General features: G+C 51.0%; 2 protein-coding genes and 1 long non-coding RNA gene across 4 annotated transcripts in view; all 3 read right to left on the bottom strand.

Annotated features, from left to right (window-relative positions):
* Positions 1-11,414, bottom strand: part of PRDM11 (PR domain containing 11) — a 30,161-nt gene that overhangs the window by 11,378 nt on the left and 7,369 nt on the right. The gene's annotated exons all lie outside the window — the stretch shown is intronic.
* LOC106892821 (myb-related transcription factor, partner of profilin-like) lies at positions 3,470-7,675 on the bottom strand. Its single transcript, XM_014950346.1, has 2 exons — positions 7,249-7,675; positions 3,470-5,461 (listed from the first exon to the last, which is right to left on the bottom strand). The coding sequence occupies exons 1-2, from the start codon at positions 7,673-7,675 to the stop codon at positions 4,884-4,886; spliced, it is 1,005 nt and encodes a 334-aa protein (XP_014805832.1). The 3' UTR covers positions 3,470-4,883.
* On the bottom strand, positions 7,829-11,009 carry LOC106892822. Its single transcript, XR_001412939.1, has 3 exons — positions 9,354-11,009; positions 8,058-9,173; positions 7,829-8,009 (listed from the first exon to the last, which is right to left on the bottom strand). It is a non-coding gene; the product is annotated as an uncharacterized LOC106892822 (long non-coding RNA).

Genomic DNA, 11,414 nt, shown 5'->3' with positions numbered 1-11,414 from the left:
CCCCCTGGCTACACCCTCCTTTCAGGGAGTTGGAGAGAGCAAGAAGGTCTCCCCTCAGCCTCCTTTTCTCCAGGCTGAACAGCCCCAGCTCCCTCAGCCTCTCCTCACAAGACTTTTCTCCAGACCCCTCACCAGCTCCGTTGCCCTTCTCTGGACCCGCTCCAGCCCCTCAATGGCTTTTTTGTGGCGAGGGGCCCAAAACTGGACACAGGCCTCGCTCAAGGTGGGGCCTCACCAGTGTCCAGTACAGGGGGACCATCACCTCCCGAGTCCTACTCACCACACTGTTCCTGATACAGGCCAGGACTCTGGTGGCCTTCTTGGCCTGGGTTAGAGCCAGGTTCTTTCCTGAGCCCAGAGGAAGTCCCCCCACAAAATGGCAGGCAGGGGCACAAACTGCCTGCTGAGGCGAAGAGAGCCTGTACCAGCCTGCCTTTACTGAGGTATCTTCTCAAGGATGAAGTCCTCACGTCCTGAACAACCCCTCCTGCCAAGTGGCCAGCCCCCCTCCTGATGCCAACACTCAAGCTGCATGGAGGCAAGAAGGCCACCTGGGTGTAGATGCCCACGGCTCAGCTGGCCAGGATGCTGGTGGCCTTCTTGGCCTGGGTTAGGGCCAGACGTCTCTGGACCCGCTCCAGCCCCTCAATGGCTTTTTTGTGGCGAGGGGCCCAAAACTGGACACAGGCCTCGCTCAAGGTGGGGCCTCACCAGTGTCCAGTACAGGGGGACCATCACCTCCCGAGTCCTACTCACCACACTGTTCCTGATACAGGCCAGGACTCTGGTGGCCTTCTTGGCCTGGGTTAGAGCCAGGTTCTTTCCTGAGCCCAGAGGAAGTCCCCCCACAAAATGGCAGGCAGGGGCACAAACTGCCTGCTGAGGCAAAGAGAGCCTGTACCAGCCTGCCTTTACTGAGGTATCTTCTCAAGGATGAAGTCCTCACGTCCTGAACAACCCCTCCTGCCAAGTGGCCAGCCCCCCTCCTGATGCCAACACTCAAGCTGCATGGAGGCAAGAAGGCCACCTGGGTGTAGATGCCCATGGCTCAGCAGCCACAAGCCCTGGGTGCAGACGGGCATGGCCTCACCTGAACAATGGGCTTCCCAAGAGACCATGATCCCCAGAGGAAGAGCAGGGTTGGGACCAGCATCGGGGCAGACCCGCTCACCCAGAGCTGCTCTCAGTCCTGCAGACAGGCCCTGCCACCAGCTGCAAATGGGTCATTTCATGTCCTGCTCCGTCCCTGGGACGAGCCAGGCTCAAGAACACCATAAATTCTGCCCCAGGATCAGCCATTGCACCGATGGAGACCATTTATGACCCATGTGCAGCTACTGGGGCTTGGATCAAGCCCATGGTGGTGGGAGGCAATGCTCGTTGCTCTGCGGGGGCACCTTTCCTCCAAAAACACCCTCACCTCCCTTTCTTCTAAGCCACAGCCCACTCAGGACACCAAACTGTCAAGTTTTGGGACCATTCCTCCCCAGGAGAGCCAGTGAGGAGGAAGGAGAGCCCCGCAGCTGGAGGAAGGCTCAGGCTTCTGCCCCCCACCGCTCCCCAGAACTTGCCCCACGCTTCCCTGTCCCCACCGGTCACCAGCCCTTCCCAGATCAACGCCAGGCACAAAGGGAAGGCAGGAGATCCCACACCAGAGAGATGCCACCAAGCCCAGCTAGATGCCGTGGGGTGCCATACCCACCAGCTCTCCCACACCCAGTGCCCTCCAGGAGACCCAGAGGCTCGTTACCAGTTCAGGCAAAAATTGCATTGAGAGAAACAAACGACTCAACAGCAGCGGTGTTAAAAGTCTTATATATTTATTGCATTCTTAACAAAAATACTTTTAAAGAGAGAATTCTGTCAGCATGTACAAGACATGGAGATACCGGGGTCGAGCACAGCAGTTTGCTTTGACACAGGCACTTACTTCTACAGCCAGTTAACACGATGGGTGCAGGAGGAAGTCTCCTTTGCCAGCGGGTACAGAAAAGCCATTCCACCAAGGGGTCTACACAGGGCAGGAGATACATCCCCAGATCTCGGGCCAATCTGTAACAGTCCACAGAGGAAACTGGGGGAGACATCAGGCAGTTTATAGCACAAGGTGACCTTCCTCCTGACCACAGCCCAGCTTTTGGAGGGGACGGGGGGTTTGCACTGAAGGCTGACAACAGGGTTCTCACTCATAAACTCATCCACGTGGGCAATCTGGTGGCAGTGACGGTGCCAACTCCCTCCAGTGCCCAGCACCTGCAGGAGCCTCCTCCTCTGCAGACCTGAGGGTTCTTGGAAGGGATCCTCCCCACCCCAGACAACATCAGAGGAGCTCATCCTACCAGTATTATCCATGGGAGAACATCAGCAGGGTCCAAATATTACAAAAATATAAAATACTACTTCTAATCTATAGCAGCAGCACTGTATTGACTCAGAAAGCCTTTAAAACATATCACCCTTTTTTTTCAGTCATTCTCTTGTCATTCATCAATCAGATCCGCTTCTACCAGATTTCCCAACCTCCCCTTCAACTGAAGAGAGACTGTGGCTTTGGCAGAACACAAAGATTACAAAAGAAGTAGAACAACATCCTCAGAGGCAGGCGAGTGGGTACTGCCCTGGTCTGGCAACAGCACTGGGAGGAATGTCCTCAGCATTGAAACCAGCCTGGGTCACTCCTCAGAAGACAGGAGGTTTTTTCCCTCCTTGCCGGACCTCTACTTCCTCCAGCCTGGGTCACTCCTCAGAAGACAGGAGGGTTTTTTTCCTCCTTGCTGGACCTCTACTTCCTTGAGCAAGGGCCTTTTACCGCCCCACTAAAAATAAATTACTTGAATTAGAATTATAGAACAATTGAAAAGAAGAAAGGAAAAGCACATCAGGAACGCCTGACACAGCAGACGTGCAGTGGGCTTGCCAGGAGAGAAGCCAGGGCACTACCCTTCCAAAGGACAGGCCAGACAGATTTAACGAAGATCCTTCAAGATCACGTAAAATGAGCATCCTTCTGCTATACTGAGCTGCCTACGTCTGATTCCCACTGAAGTTTATACAACTTTTTGGCCAAGCCTGTAGTCCAGACACAGCAGAACGATGTGCATTCATATTAAATAGTTTCCTGCAGTACAATCGGACAGCCCGGAGAGCTAGCCGTGCCTGGGTACCACCTCAGCCCTCTTCCCTGCTGAAGCATATCACAATAATGATATTATCCAGATTTTTCCAGACATGGGGCCACCACAGCAGGCACCGATGTGCAAATCAAGAATCACAGAATGATATAGGGTTGGAAGGAACCTCTGGAGAACATCCAGTCCAACCCCCTGCCAGAGCAGGGCCACCCAGAGCAGGTTGCACAGGAACGTGTCCAGGTGGGGTTTGAATGTCTCCAGAGAAGGAGACTCCACCACCTCCCTGGGCAGCCTCTGCCAGGGCTCTGCCACCCTCACAGCAAAGAAGTTCCTCCTCATGTTTAGATGGAACTTCCTACGTTCAAGTTTGTGCCCCATTTCCTCTTGTCCTGTCCCTGGGCACCACTGCAAAAAGACTGGCCCCATCCTCTTGACACCCACCCTTTAAGTATTCATAGGTGTAGAAGAAGACAGACATGTTGTAAAACAGCTGCCACATTGTGTTGTCACCACCTGAGGTGACATTATTCAAGCTTAGTTTCAGAATTGGGGTTGTATACGGGAACCTCATGCAGCACTAAAGCAATTTGGACGCTGCACCACAGCTCCTTCTGGTTCCTTCTCACAGATTGGGGAAAGCAAGTGGTACAAAACCATCACTGCTACGATTTTAACCTAAATATCTGTGAATTTAGATTGTAAACTCTTCACGATAGGAGAATACGGTACAGATCCCACCCTACATAACACTGAATAAGTGCAAAGTAACTGTGCTGAAGTCGACACAATCACAGTGACACACAACCAAACCGTTCCTGAGGTCAGAAGCAGGCCCTGTACCTGCAGCCTCTCACGTTTTGAAGAGGGCAAGGTGGTTCAAATCTGAAGATCACAGCATGCAGGAAAACAATCCCATACAATTCTCTTTAAATGTTGTCCTATGATGAAAAAACCTGCATTTTAACTGCAAGTGCGAAGGGTGGGTAAGGTTTTCAGACTGGAGCAGACAAAGATTAAGCTCTTTGATCTACGTGCGTCGCGGCACTGCAGGATGCAGGCAGGTGCCACAGCAGCCCTTCCCAGCACTCCCCAAAGCACACAGCGCTCAGACCTGTCCTCCTCTCCTCAACACCCTGCCTTCTATCTACCCTTCCCTGAGCAAGCTCTGCTTTTCCACCCCCCCTCCCCAAAACCTGGCTGTGAGTCTCAGTAAGCCCTGGGCTGCCCATTATTGCTGAACGCAGGATAAAAATAACGAGCAAGGAGAGTCTCTAGAGCCGTCGGGACGTCTCTCTGCACAGTGCATATACTCATTTGCAGGAAGATGCTGGGACGGCAGCAGGTAGGGTAGATTTCTGGGTTGATTGCAAAGGGAGCTCTGTAACACGCTGTCCCAGTAAAATAACGTTTCACAGGCAGGAGAAGAGATGGAGAGAACGATTCCTATCGCAGCTCTTAGCTTATAGAGCGTTCAAAGCACGGGGGACGCCAGTGAAAACTCCTAATCTCTATCAACAGGAAGATGTCCTACACCCCAAGCTCTGCAAGATCTGAGATGCCTCTTTGCCGTCGCGGGGGGCCAGCCCTACTGCTCAGCTGCCATAACTCATGCTGTTCTGCTTGCTAGCAGGGGGAGGGACGGGCTGGGGCGGCTGCTGACCCTCCCCACAGTGTCCTGGATGGCATGGAGGGGCCACGTGAGCATGCAGCAGCTCAGGAAGGAGCACCCTTCTTTACTTTACAGGAAGCAGACTAAAAATGGTGTTTTCTCTTTCGTGACCTGGTAGTCCGTGCAGGAGGAGCCCGTTTTGGGGGCTTTTGGTTAGACTCTGCACCGGGCTCAGGTTTGGAGCAAGCTGCTTGCAGAAGAGACCCCTGCATGACACCAGGATCCTGGATCCTACGGAAAGCCTGGACCCCGTCACGGATTTCCGACAGGGTCTGGCACATCTGGCCAAGCTGGCTGGTGAGGTCAGCCATCCTCTGACCGATGAGGTGCATGCTGCCTGCCATGTCTCTGTGGACAGCCACCAGGTCCCGGCAGAACTGCCGGAAGAGGTCTGTTTGCTGCGTGTGGGCATGGAGAAGCTGGCGATCGAAGGCGGAGAGGGGGGGGCTCCTCGTGCGGGGCCGCGGGGGTCTGCAGGCCGAGGCGGCGCGCGGGGAGGGACGGTGCAGCTCCTGCCTTTGGCTGGTGGCTTCCGAGTGCTCCGATGAGGATGAAGTGCGGAGGAAGGAGGGCCCGGAGAGCTGGGTGACTCCACCTGCACCGGCCCCCTGCAGCGACGAGAAGCGGTGCTCCCGAGAAGTGCCCGGCGTCTCTTCCTCAGCTTAAACAGAAGAGGAAGCATGAATTATTAACGGGAAATCCCTCGCCAATCTGACTTCTGTTTCATGGTATCTCAAAGCACATGGAAAAAAAGGTGCTTTCCCCTCCCCCTGTCTGCCAGTGGAGACAAGCCTGTAGCTCCTGATGCTGAACTCAACATGCACGTGCTGCAGCGTTAGCGTCTGGGTGACAAGCTCAGCCGTAAGAGGCCTGAAGAGCAGGAGAACCCCGTCAACCGAGGAGGAATCCAAGCTGCCATGGTATCCTGGACACAGCATTGTTCATTACTAGAATATAAACCCATTTTAGACAGTTGCAATGACTCCCCTTCCCCAAAACCGTAAGCAGCTGGAACACTACAACATCTTGGAGGGACAAAGGCTCCTGGCCTTTGGTCCAGTCTCGGAACACCCTGACACATTCAGTTCCTCAGGCCAAAAAACCCTCCTTCCATGAAATTTCTGACATCCTCTGCACTGAGGAGAAGCACAGACGCAGTGTCTGCTGTTTGCCAAGTCTGTACTGCAAGGCCACCGCGGGGCTTGGCGTCACTAAGAGAAGCAGGCAGTTAAGCATAGCAGCAACAGGGCCCTGTATTAATGGGGAAAGTGCACTTGATGCAAAACCCAAACCGAAGCAGAACACCATGGGAAAGTTCTCGTTAGTCTGATAAGTATCTAGTGATGTGCCAGTTGACGGGTACGGGCACATCAAGAGGAAGAAGAGACGATACTTCACTTGTTGCAGCTGCCCGCTGTCTCCTTGCACAAGCTGTACCCATTTTACACCTGAAATAGCCCAACTGGCTTCCAAAAGAGATGCAAAGAATGACCAAGTCCCACTTTGTCAGTTCCTGATCATCTTTGTCCTTGCTTTCCCACTAACAACATCACTTCAGACATAAGACCTAAGGCAGTAGGACAATGCCACCCACGAAGTGTTAGTTGGCTCACTCTCCAAGAAGTTATTCCCTCCTCCTCTCCTTTGTATCCCTAAAAGCTCACGGACCAGGAATCTGCACCTCCACACAAGAAAACCGCAGGCACGCAAGTGGGGAAAGAAACTGTGAGAAGCAGCTTGTGGTTCAGCACTGGGAGGTGCCTGAGAGCTGTGGTGGAAGGAGATAAACCTCGAAATCAGGGCCAGCTGTTTCTTAAACAAAAAATACAAACCGTGAAGAAGGGAGTCATTACCATCTGCCTTTTTCACAGCACTTGTGCTGGGCTTTCAGATCACTAGTAAGATATCACCGGTGGCCTACCCTCAAAGCAGAAGCACCAGTGATCACTGAGCCCCCCAGCAGCCCTCTTGGAAGATGGTTACCATGCAGTGATCCATGAGGGACTGGCACATGCTTCTCAGCTCGACAGCACTGCTGTTTTATTGGGGTACGTGTTAAGATGAAGAACTCCTAATCCTTTACAAAGACTTTTTCACAGACTGGAGGTAGTTGCACTTCAACTACAGACGGTCCCTCGCTCGTAGGATTAGTTCAGACTTGTGACCCTCTAAGAAAGCAGAACCTGAACAACGTCTACCCTTAGAAGACAGTATGGAAAAGGACTAGATAAAAAGACAAAGAAGATGATCTGAACTTGCAAACAGCTTTCCCTCAACCCAGCTCAACACCCCACGATCACCAGAGCAGGCTGTCTTTGAAACCAAACACGGCAGTAGGACCTGGCTTGACAGGACACCCAGCATCTCCCGAAACGCACACCGCTCTTCTGGGGTCAAACTGATTTATGCAAGCATAAGAGAAAGAGGTGTTAAGGCAATGATACTTACAGCTCGTTGACGGGCTGTCAACCACGTCCAGATCCGCTCTCCGGAAGCCGTGCATCTGGCGTGACGAATGCAGCGTCGACTCGATGGCTCTCTCGTGGGCGGTCAGGACGATGGCCGAGGGCCGCCCCGCGCTGCCGGGGCTGGAGAGGGACCTCTGCATGAATGCCAGTTTGTCCTTGGTCCTTCTCTTCATGTCGTCCCATCTGTGTTTAATGTCTTTTACAGACCTGGGGACCTGGCTGACTGATGTGATCTGCCTGGCTATGCCTTCCCAGATCTTGTCCCTGTCAGCATGGGATAGACGCATCGTCTCCCTCCCAAACAGCATGGCTTCATTTCGGGTCACCTCAGTGACCAGAATGTCCAGTTCTTCCTTGGAAAACTTGGGCTTCCTCTTTCGTTCAGCCATGTTCCTTGGGTTGAACATCCCACAAAGCACAATTGGGTAAAAGGAAATCAGCGCAAAGCATCCCCCTGCATCCAACCATTTGGCACCGGGACAAGGGGGGGGGGGTTTGGTGGGATCCAGCTCCCCCCACCCCACAACAACCTCTCAGTTTTCCTCAATCAGGGAAAGGCAGCCGTTTTTGTTTTTAAGAGGCAATTTTCAAGCTTAAGAAAAAAAAAAACCAAAACAACACACAACACCAAGCGACACTAGTGTGAAGGAGCCTTCTCAGCTTTACAGTTCAACCGAGAACTTCGCACCTCGGCTGATGCCCTGACTGACGGGTGAGAATTTCGGCACGGCCTCACATCACCTGCCGCGCGTCCTGACGGGTGAGAATTTCGGCACGGCCTCACGTCACCTGCCACGCATGAGAGCTCACAACCAAACTGAAAAACTAGCTCCTAAGATGACACAGCTCAAAAATGGGCTCTCGAGGAAATCCGGAGGCCCGACACCTGCCTGGCACAACACGCAACGGCACGTTTCACACCACCCTTTTGGTTAAAACCGTCAGGACGTCACGCAGAGGCTACACCAAACTGGGTTTCTTTTCAAGGAAGGGTTAATTTCAAGTAGAGTCAGAGGGAATTCCTGCCACTTGCTTTTCTGCAGCAGCAGGGGGACTGCACATCCAGCATTTGCTTCTCACAACAAGCTCTTGTTTTACCCAGAAATGGTTGTTGTTTCCTATTGTTCTCAAAAGGGATGAGGCCACCCACTTGCTTTTCCCGGCCGGGCTGGGCTGTCGCTGCTGCCGGCAGGAGCCTGCACCCGGTTTCTGGTGCTTCCAAGGAACAACTCGTGGCCTCAGCCCATTGAGAAACCTCAGTGGGACTGCGGGCAGAGGAGAAATCCACAGCCCAGGCAGTGGACACCTACATATAAGCGTGCAAAACAGCCCTGAAGGGATCAGAAGGCCATGGAGGACCAGACCGGTGGTGAAAACTCAGCGTAAGCCTTGATTTGAATTATAGCAGCGCCAAGTCAAATGCCAAAACTGTTACTCTAGTGCCATATGTTAGAAAAAGAGGTCTTTTACACATCTTCATACAAGTAAAAGCAGGGATGTTGGGGACTTTTTTTACAGATGTCAACCTCTGATGTTCACGTCATACAGTCCTTAATACTTTAAAATTAAGTTCTGGGATAGAAATCTACGCGAGTATAGGGTTATGGTGGAGAAAGCAACACTCATCTGAGGTAGAAGACTTCAGTGTTAATATAAATCACTCCAAAAAGCTGTCACTACAAACCCAGAAAATTAATGTTTGAAAAGGATATTAAGATGGAACATACAAGAAATAAGACGTCTTAATGGGTTAGGGCACCTAACAACTCTAACTCTCAAGTGATACCATGGGAGGGAAATCCCATTAGCTTCCCCATGTGTTAGTTTTCTTTCTGCTTATCTAGATACCTGCTAGTAGATATTACCTACTAGTAATCTCATCTTTGGTTTCATTTAATTTAGGACCTACTGTTAGCATCTTTGCAATGTTAGGGGAATAAGCTCTGGCTGGGATAATTCAGACCGTCCTCTTTCCAAAAACTACACGAATCCTAATGCCTTGGCTGGATGTCCCATCTCTGGCAGGCAGACTTTAGCCACCCCAAAGTACTTTCTGAAGAAGCTGGTGTAAGCAAAATTTAGGACCTACTGTTAGCATCTTTGCAATGTTAGGGGAATAAGCTCTGGCTGGGATAATTCAGACCGTCCTCTTTCCAAAAACTACACGAATCCTAATGCCTTGGCTGGATGTCCCATCTCTGGCAGGCAGACTTTAGCCACCCCAAAGTACTTTCTGAAGAAGCTGGTGTAAGCAAAGGCCTCAGCAGCCTCCCTGCTGGTCCCATGTGGGTGGTGGCCCCGCTGGCACCTCCTCAGAGATGGGTGCCTTTCAGTGCTGCTGTGGCCCAGCAGAAGAGAGGTGGTCTGAGACACGCTCAAGTGAAAGGTGCTTGTGGGCTGCAGACCAAGAAAAACCTACAGAAAGGTAGAGTGACCCTCGTCAAACATCATCTTAGTTTCCCCTTAGTGCTGCTACACTGCTGTTTAATGAATCTCCCTGACACCGCTGCCCTTCCATGGGGGTACCAGAAGTTGTTAACCTTGGTTAAAGCTGGAAAACCAGTAGGAAGTGCTCTCAAATCCAGGCCACGTACAGGGAGAGCTGGGAGCTACACGCACACAGATGCATTTCACTGGGACAAATAGAAACGCATCCTTGAGATACTGGTTTCGTAGAGCTTAAGTTACGGAGGGATAGAAAGGAGCAGTTAGGGAAGATGGCAATGAAATGATGGAGAGCCAGCAAAGCACTTGCTACACTGACCTCAAGGGGGAAAAAAAAGGTGTTCTCCCAGCTAAACACTAGAAAGAGAGAGAAGGCTATGTGGAACACTGAGCAAGGGAACATTTACAGCTTGGTTTTTATCACACTCAGTAAAACTGGGCTTCGTGTATATTCCCCGCAGGTGCCCCTGACTGCACAGGGCCACCAGTGCCTCCGTGTGGTGGCAACAAACCTCCACTGACAAGCTGCTCTGGTGACAAGGATTTGCAAGACGGCCTGGGTAGGGGTGAGTTTACAGAAGAGAAGTCCCTCCGGAGCTGCTGTGGCATCAGGAGAGCCGTGCCCCCTCTGCCCTCCTGAATTCATGGCTGCTGGAACTGGCCAAGCTGCACCCATGGGGAATTACAGCCCCTTTGGGCTCCTCCCAGGCAGGGCAGCCCAGGAAGCCTATTTAGGACAAGACCTGGATATTCAGATTTCAGGGTTTCCCCTCACTTGCTCCAGTATGACTCGGGTCAAAACTATTTAAGATAACTTAAGTATTCCAACAGCAAACTCACCAGGCAAAAAGTAATGAGTCCTGGCCGGTTTTAATCACGAATTCAATTAACGTTAAGTTCCCAGCAGGCACATTAACCTTCCCCTCATAAAAACACAGACAGTATTACTGTCTGAGAGACCTTTTTCCCCTCGAGCATTTCCTCCAGCATGCAAAGATGTCCCTGAGAGCAGTCACCGATATTTGGAAGTACCTCCCTGGGGATGCCGGGTGGATTTTAGCACGCTCCGGAGGAGCCCCAGCAATTTCCCCCCTCCACCCTTCCAGGTCAACCTGAAAGTGCAAGACTCTACAGCTATTTCTTAAAAAAACACACGTGACGTTGTAAACTATGTGAACAGTGGGCACTTAATGGTCAACTCACAAAGATATCTACTGGCTCCACTCTTCTGGGCCTCTCAGAAGCAAGCATATAACCACTTCAGAGACTTGGGGAATTAGGTTGTTTTTTTTTTTTTTTTTTTTTAGCCTTGGTCTCACTTTTTAAGTACTACTCAAGTGAAAAACCAATAGTTTGTCATGACAAATTACTTCCCACAAATCATTCTACTTTGATGGGAATAAAATAAGTCTTGAAATTTAGTACTTAAAACAAAATGTAATATGAAATTTTCTCTAACAGAGACTGGGGACAAGTATTAAAATAAAGAATACTAAACACTTTCAAAGATATCTCTGAGAAACTGGTTCAGTGCTTTAATTTCAAGCATGGAATACGTGGGCAATACACTTAGTCTATAGCAATATTCTTTCCTTACCATTTAATACTGAGTCTTTTTAATTAATACTACCCAGAGATTTGGAAGAGCCACTGGACTCTAACAAGCTTTAGGATTAGGTTAAGTACTAAATACATTGGATA

Source organism: Calidris pugnax, unplaced genomic scaffold (genome assembly GCF_001431845.1).
Source record: "Calidris pugnax isolate Ruff unplaced genomic scaffold, ASM143184v1 scaffold68, whole genome shotgun sequence".
Classification (NCBI taxonomy): domain Eukaryota; kingdom Metazoa; phylum Chordata; class Aves; order Charadriiformes; family Scolopacidae; genus Calidris; species Calidris pugnax.
This window is presented reverse-complemented; position numbering and strand designations above follow the sequence as displayed.

Excerpts from the sequence above, each read along its gene's own strand:
- LOC106892821 (XM_014950346.1), bottom strand. The coding sequence starts at position 7,675 with ATGTTCAACCCAAGGAACATGGCTGAACGAAAGAGGAAGCCCAAGTTT. Across the intron at positions 5,462-7,248 it reads TGACAGCCCGTCAACGAGCT|CTGAGGAAGAGACGCCGGGC; the intron begins GTAAGTATCATT and ends CTTCTGTTTAAG.